Source organism: Lepidochelys kempii, chromosome 19 (assembly GCF_965140285.1).
Source record: "Lepidochelys kempii isolate rLepKem1 chromosome 19, rLepKem1.hap1, whole genome shotgun sequence".
Lineage (NCBI taxonomy): Eukaryota > Metazoa > Chordata > Testudines > Cheloniidae > Lepidochelys > Lepidochelys kempii.
The window spans coordinates 3,925,558-3,933,487 of NC_136398.1; the positions used below are offsets into that span (position 1 = coordinate 3,925,558).

General features: G+C 57.5%; 1 protein-coding gene across 1 annotated transcript; it reads left to right on the forward strand.

Moving 5' to 3' along the window:
- The first annotated feature begins 237 nt into the window (after window positions 1-237).
- TMEM35B (transmembrane protein 35B) lies at window positions 238-7,256 on the forward strand. Its single transcript, XM_073317683.2, has 3 exons — window positions 238-577; window positions 3,773-3,953; window positions 6,508-7,256. Exons 1-3 carry the CDS (start codon window positions 470-472, stop codon window positions 6,636-6,638), a joined length of 420 nt encoding a protein of 139 aa, XP_073173784.1. The 5' UTR covers window positions 238-469; the 3' UTR covers window positions 6,639-7,256.
- The last annotated feature ends 674 nt before the right edge of the window (window positions 7,257-7,930 follow it).

Sequence of the window (7,930 nt, forward strand, 5' to 3'; positions counted from 1 at the left end):
TAAAAATCTCATTGGGAGGGGGGGCCGCCCCCTGCTTTTTTAATGTTGAGTGTTGCCGATCCGAGGGTATGTCTAGCTACAAGCCCCGCAGCTGGAGGGCAGACACTTGCTACCGTGATGGAAGAGGCTTTTCCTTTGGTGTAATAAATCCCCCCCCCCCCAGGCTGTAGCTAGAAGTCTTCTACCAGCTGAGGTTGGCTTAATCGCCGGCGAGGGGGGTGAGGTTTTCACACCCGCAGCCAGGTAGAGACACACGCCGTAGGCGTACGGCAGGCCGGCGCTTGGCCCCACACCTCGGCCCCCCCCCGCCCCCGGGAGGGCGACGTGCCCGCAGCGCCAGGGACCAGCTGCCGCCTCCTCGCCGGCGCGGGGCGAGCTCGGGGGCGGGTCCCGCGTTCACCCGCCGCGCGCGCGCTGCCTTTCCCCGGGACCTGGCCGGGGAGCAGCCGCCGGAGCCCAGCCCGGGGCCATGGCGCTCGTCTTCCCCGCCATCCGGGTGCTGCTCGGCCTCTTCTTCCTGCTCACCGGGGCCGTGAAGCTGACGGACCAGATCTCGGCCGAGCTCTACCAGCAGCTGGTGAGTGCGGGGCTCGCAGCGGCTCCGGCCGGGGAATCGGGGCTCGCCTTGCAAAGCCGCCGCGGCTCGGGCTCGGGCTCGGCTCGGGGGCGGGGTGTTGTTTGTTCCAGGTCCTTGCAAGCAGCAGGTCGGGCTCGGGCTGGGGCCGAGGGGGTCGGTTTCGTTTCCCTACCTGGGCGGGAAGCGGGCTCGGCAAGCGGGGCTCGCCCGGCCCTGCAGCCTCCGAGCGGCTCCCCGTGAGTCTAACCCCGGTCCAAAGCGGCGCGGGTGGCGAGCCCCGACCCCTGGACCGCTCCCTGGCTCTCGCTGGGACTCTGGGCAGCCGGGCTGGCAAGTCCTCCCCCCGCCACAAGCGAGGCTCTGGGGGTATTTCCACCTTTCCCACTGGCACCGTGCGTTTAAACCCCCCCGCACCCCACTGCACCCCCTGGATTGTGGGGCGGTTCCCCACAATCCAGGCAAATGAAAGTGCATCGCAGATGCAGGCCAAGGGCTCTTCCCCAGATTGTTGTTGGTGCTGTGCGTTGTGGGAGAGCTCAAGTCATGGGGCAGCACCCCGGGGTGCGAGGGGCTGGAGTAGGATCAGGGCCACAGAGTGAAATAGTTGGCACAGCTTACAAACACGTATCAAAAGAGATCTAAACCTCACGGCCTAACACTGGGCTCTGGTTACCTTCGCTAGGTACGCATTAAACCCTACGACGGCAGAACTGGCAGGGACTGGAGAAATTATCTTTGCTTCCAGCAAGTTTGTTTGTTTGTCTAACAGCATTTTGCCTGTAGTCACTTGCCCTGTTCCCTTGTCCAGTCAGTAAGTTTTCCCACTGTTGGTTGTGTGGCTTTCTCACAGCAGCAGGGGAAAGCAAAGCAAAAAACAAAAGAAAACAAAAGACGTATTTGCAAACCCACAACTGGTGGGGGCCTCAGGCCAGAGGTGGCATCTGAACGGGCTGTTACTGGCTTCAGGTGGGGTGGTCCAGTGGCGAGGGGTCAGGCGAACTGGGTTCTATTTCTCATCTCTGTCACTGGGGTTGGATTTTCCAAAACATCTCAGCCCCAACCATGTGAACTGGGCACGGCATGGGCATGCAGATTTTCAGAGGAGCTCTGCGTATGGACTACGTGTTGGATGCTGAGCAATCTGGAAAATCTAGTGCCATCCCTGGCTGCAGGGCAACCGCATTCAGCACCCCCAGTAGGCACAAGGATTGGTTATAAACCACAGCTTGGGAAGTGCCGGGGCTACGATAAACTGATTCTACGTTACTTTCCACGTAAGGGTTGTTGAGCCTCAACCAGTGCAGTTATCGGGAGAGTAAGCGCTTTCCAGAGTCACTTAAGCACGGACTGTCCAGAGAGCAGCAGGTTGGGTGCTGAGCTTGGAAAATCTGACCCCAGATGTGGGTGCTGAGCACTTGAAAATGGGGGGGGCCTGATTCTGCTCTCAGGTCCACCCGTGTCAATGAAGACTATCTCCACGGAGTCACACTAGTTTTACACCTGTACAGGTGAATGCAGCATCTGGCTCGCAGCCCTTAATATCTGTGGCTAGTAGTGTGGGATTGTGATGGCAATTTTTCAGGAACTGCCAATATCGCTGCGGAGCGCCCTGCCAAGAGGCTTTGCAGAATCTGACAAGAGAAGAAGTAGTTAAATAATCTGCCAATGAACTTTCCCTGATATGGCACACACCATAAATGAACTTTGATTTAAGCTGAGGCCAACAGGGAATAGAGGAGCAAAGAGCAGAGGTTTCCAGTTCTCTGTGGCTAAGGGGCAGTTTTTGCCAGCTGGCAATATTATCATAAGAGGAGAAAAGAAAAGGAGGACTTGTGACCCCTTAGAGACTAACCAATTTATTTGAGCATGAGCTTTCGTGAGCTACAGCTCACTTCATAAGAGGAGAGTTTTAGCACTGGAATGTCACCTAGAGCTGCAGGGAAATAAACTGTCCATATCTCAGCAGCAAGGCATTCTCTGCCACCTTGAAAAATTCCACCTGTAATCTCACCTGAAGCATTGATGATGATTTATCAGGGTCGCAGTACCTATACTCTCTGGCAGCACTGGTGTTGACTTCTTGCATAAGAACGGCCAGACTGGGTCAGACCAAAGGTCCGTCCAGCCCAGTGTCCTGTCTACCGACAGTGGCCAAGTGCCCCAGAGGGAGTGAACCTAACAGGTAATGATCAACCTAACAGGTAATGTTAGTAATTCTTAGTAATTATATTAATTATATTAAGTAATTAATTCTTAGTAATTCTTAGTCCTTATATAGCCCCTTCCATTGAAAAAGCATGTAGCTACCCACGGTGAGAAGTATCATTGGTCCCCTTTTATACACAGGGGAAGTAATTTGCCCAAGTGTCCCACTGATTTAGTGTCAGAGCTAGGGAGAGAACCCAGGAATCCTGGCTGCCTAAGCCCCCCACTCAATGCACTGTAAGAACCTGTATAATTAAAATGCCCTAGAGTGGTTGTGCGAAGGGTTTTTAACTGCACCCCCCACTCTCACCCCACAGAAGGAACCTCGAGCTAGTCCAAAAGCAGCCTGGAGATGCAGGTTGGAGCCGTGCACCATGGTGTTCCAAGCGCAGGGCTGCTAGGCTGGGACCAGCTTCTTCAGGCACAGAGGGCCCCCGCCCCAGGGTGGAATTTGCTGTTGGATTGAAAGGTCCGGCTGCCTGTTTCACAGCCTGGCTGGGCCCTGAGTGCTTCAGAAAGCCTGGCCGGAGGTGTTGGGGAAAGTGGGATCCTATGGGATGGGAAGGTGCTGGTCAGAGGGTGGGCAGAAGGGGGGATAAGAGTGGGGTAAGAGTTTACTACACTGCAGGGCAGATTGTTGGTGTTTTACAAATAAATAATGTGTCCCTTCTAGGCCTAGGGCCTGATTTCCAGCAGTGCTGCGCCCGCGTTGCCCCGTCGACTGCCCTTGGGGGCACCTAGTGCTACTGCAGACAGGCCCTTTAATTGGGAGCCACCCAGCTGCCTTTCTATACCTCAAAGCAAGGGGTGCTCTGCTCCTTTCCTAGCCCCCTGTGGGCTCCAGGCTGTAGAAGGGGGCCGCCCAGCTTCTCTCTCCCAAGGACCATGCACTGTGGCTGAGCCCGTGCCGTGGGCCCGAATGCCCTGTCCCTGGGAAGGGAACCGCTGCGGCCCCATACCCGCTGACTGACGCTCCCTTCCCCGTTCCAGAAGTCCCAGTTTGTGCAGTTTGCTGACGTCTTCCCCCTGAAGGAGTTTGGCTACAAGCCAGAGCCGGAGCAGTACCTGCAGGTGGTCGGCTGGATCGAGGTGGTGGCCGGGGTGCTGCTGGCCTTTGGGCCGCAGCTTCTGCAGGAGATCAGCAACTTCGTGCTCACCATTGTCATGATCGGTAGGTGTCGGCCGCTGGGCTCCTAGGTGGAGCTGGCCAGCGGGGCTTGTTACTGAGAGTTCCCCGGCCCAGCTACCCCCTCTCCTCCCCTCCCACCAGGGGGTCCTGGCTTTTGTTGCAGGAGCCCCAAAATTGATCTTTTCTCCTCTGCGGTGATGCCACCCCGTCCTCCAGAGCTCCCAGCCCAGCCCCCAGCTCTCCGGGTAAGGGGCTAGGATTCTCTTTGGAGCAGTCTCTGGTGGGCGATGCCCTGTGGCTCCCCAGGGGCTGGGTGCGGGGTCCCCACACTATCCCCAGCCACTGGGGCAACGGCGCCTTGAATGGCAGGCTCTGCCCGCCTGAGCCCTGTTACATGCCTATGCGGTGGCCGAGCCTACGAGTGACTAACATGACCCGCTGAAAGACACCCAGTGTCCTGAGCCAGAGATAGAAAAGGTCAGTCAGGTCTCTGCTCTCGGCAGGTGGATTGCTTTCTGCGGGAAGTTCCCCAGGGGCTTGGTCTGGTTGCAGGAACTGGGACTTCCAACAATTCCTTCTGCCCTGATATTCAGCCTAGATTTTCTGCTTCCTCCACCCCCACCCTCCATCTCCCTCCTATTCACACCTGTTGGCTAGCTCTCAAGCCTCCCCTGGCTCTTAATGATCACTGTCCAAGCTCAGCCAAACGAGCTCTTTATGTTCCGTCATTTAAATGCGCCACCCCCCGCCCCACCAGCCCCTGACGGGTATAAATCCTCGGCAGCCGCCTCCTCCTCTCTCGCACCAAGTCTCCTCAGAGCGTCTCTGGAACGGGTCGGTGTTAATGGGGGTGTTGCAATGAAAGGTGGGCAGCAGTTTGCAGCATGCCAGCAACCTAAGGGTTAAAGGCAAGTGCAAGCACCCTTGCTCGCTGGAAATACAACTGAAGAGGGAAGCTATTCTCCAGGGTGAAAGGCTGCCATGTCCATCTCCCGTCCCTGGCAGGATTCACCTAGCTGGGGGCTGGCTGATAACCATGTGCCCAAATGGCCTGTCAGTTACAGGCCAAAACACCACACTCTGGCAGCTCAAATCACGAAGCTGCACATGTTAAACTGGGGACCTTTGGCTTGCAATGACAGAGCTGACCTCAAGTAACCTAGCCCTGCAAGCTCCTGGGGCTAGCAGGCATGCATCAGGTTCAAATCTAGCATGTTAATAGCGTCTCCCTGTCTGCCAGGCCCGGGGCTGTGCAGGTCAGGTGGTGCCTCGTCTGTCCCGTCACAGGACGATGGACGTTAGATTCCTCTCGGGCCCCATCTAGCTCAGCCCCGTGGCCAGCACTGAGGGCTCCGTGCAGGGGATTTACTGCTGCTGTTTTGACCAGCTCCGTGGCAAGGTTAATTGGAAGAGAGAGTGGAAAGCACTTTAGAGTCATGTTTGCATCCCTTTGACTCTGACTCCATGCTGTGTTGCTCACAGGGGTGTGGTCTGGTGTGGGGAGGGGCAACGGGGGCTTTACATCCCCTCTGGGGATGCTGGGACCTGATCTGCCCCCTCCAGCATAAATTAGAGCATCCCCAGAGGCTGCTCTAAATTTACCGCCCCATTTGGACAGCTCCACCGCCCCAGAATAACAACCCCCTTCCCCTCCTCAGCATGACCCTGGGGGCTGCAGGGTGAGCCCAGCAGGGCCGTTCTGCAGGCAGCATCCCACCCAGTGTCTGTCCGTGTCGTTCCCCTCCACCGCCCCATGCTGGGGATATTCCCCAGGGGCTGGTTAAACTGGCTGTGCAGCGGCTGAGCTGCCGTTAGGCTGCAGCAGGGCACAGCATGGGGACTGCCAAGGGGAGCGTTATCTGCGCCGGCAGCAGTTTCCTCGCACTCTCTAGTCTAGCCAAGGACCTTCCCAGAAATGCTGTGGAGGCTTGTGTGGTTGGTGATGGGGCGGGACCTGCTGGCCGCAGGTGTTTGCTGTTGCTGGCTGCCGCCAAGTCCCTGAGCAAGGCCAGGGAGCCACAATGGCAGAGCGGGAGCTGAGCCTGGGAACGTGTCCCCTTTCCACCCCCTGCTCCCAGCATCCTTGTCCTTAGGCAGCCGGGGCCGCTTCCCCGAGGTTCTCCAGGGGGAGCTGCGGTGGCTTCCCTCTCATGTTTGTTTGGCGCCCCAGCGGCGCTTGTGCAGAGAACAGTCCAAGCTAGCTGTCGGGCAGCTAATGCCGAGACCCTGAGAGAGAAATCTCTGGCAGAGGAACATGAGGTCTGCCCAAACTGGAGCTGGGCCTGGCACCTCAGGGCCTGGTCAGCATCTGTGGAGTTCAAAAATTATCCCCCAAAGAAAACCCTCTGCACCTGAGTCAGGGTGTTGCACCCTGCCTGAGACTGCAGAGTGCCTGAGACCGTAGCTCCTAGAGGTGTGAATTGCCCCCATCCATCTCATGAGGTCTGTTGACTCTGAAGTGTAATGACTGCGGTTCAAGGCCAGGGGGCTCCCTTTTGGACCTGGGTGCTTTGGGCTGCTGGTGAAGGAGTGACTCTGACCTTTCCTTGGTCCATCCCCTGACTTCCCCAGCGTGTTTTTTTCTCTCTCTTCCCAGGTGCCATCTACACCCTGCTGGTGCTGAAGGAGCCCTTCTCCATGTGCGCTCCGGCTACGATCTGCCTGGGTCTCCTGCTGCTGCTCAACATACGAGGAAGGGGGGGCAGGGCCAAGTCCAAGTTTGAGTGACTGGAATGAAATGGGGGGCGGGGGTGCTGGATTGGCAGGAAATTATGTCATTCCCCCCGACAAAGTGTTGCAATGACATGGCTTCCTGCCAATGAACTGGCCGCTTATGCGCAGTACAAACTCTAAAGCTCCTGGGGAGGGACCAGCAGGCTGATTAATCCGGGGGGCCTGGGGTACCTGCTGCAGGTGTGTGCAGAGCGTGGGAAGCAGCTGCCTGGCTGGAAGCTCTGCACAGAGGCTGGGAAGTTTCTCTTTCTGCCCTGGCTTTGAAGGCAGCCAGGTGGGGCAGGGTAATTGGAGCTGGGTCATGGTGAATTGTGCTGGGACCTCATGGGGGGGAAGCTCTGGAGTGTGCCCCAAATGGGTAACAGCTGTGTGAGTTCCCACAATGGGTCACCCTCCAGCGTGACCTGGGGGGAGTCTGGGGGTCAAACTCCCGTGGCCTAGCGAGCCCTTCACCTCTCTGCCTATTTTGCTCTGTCGCTAAGAATCGTATCATGGCACCAGTGCCCCCATGGAGCTGTCTGGCCGGACCTCGGCGGGGGAGGTGGTGCCGACTCCGCTCTGTACGGGGGGCCACATAGCGCTGATTTTTAAATAAAACCTCTATTTCCAGCGGGGCTGCCTCCTGTTCTGCCCCCGGTCTGGGCCTCAGCATCCAGCGGCGGCTGCAAATGGGTGGGTCGCTGCCATGGACTGTGCAATCCTCGCTGCTGAGGAATGGGAAAGGTTCTGGGGGTGCTAACCCCATCCTCGCCCCAGGGGGCAGCTGGGTGGAGCTTGCCTGTGGAGGGGCCATCTAATAGCTGTGACACCCCTCCCCCCCTTTCCCCTAGAAGTGGGGCTGGGCTCTGACTCACACCGGGTGGGAAGCAGCAGAGAGCCCTAGAGGTCAGAGCTGGGGAAAGCCCCAGTGCGTAGCTGTGGCCAGAATGATGGTGAAGGTTCATGAATCGTCCCAAGGGCCTGTTCTGTAGAACTGTTTAAGAAAAGACGTACGAAGGAGACAGACTGAATTAAGGTAAACAGAGGGGGTCTGCTGCTTGCCCCCAAGGACTGGGTTAAGATTATGAGTGGTAAACAAGAGGAGGAGGGGAGGGGAAATTAATGGACCAAAATTGGTGCTTTGGAAATTAGGCCTAACGGGTAGGCAGAAAGCAAGAGGCGGGACCATTCCACCCATCGCCCCTTTTGGGGCCCCTTAAAAGAGGCTTGAGGAGAAAGGAAGGGACTTCCACCACCGTGGCCGGGGCAGGATTTTTACTGCGACGCTCAGACCTTGATACCCCAGT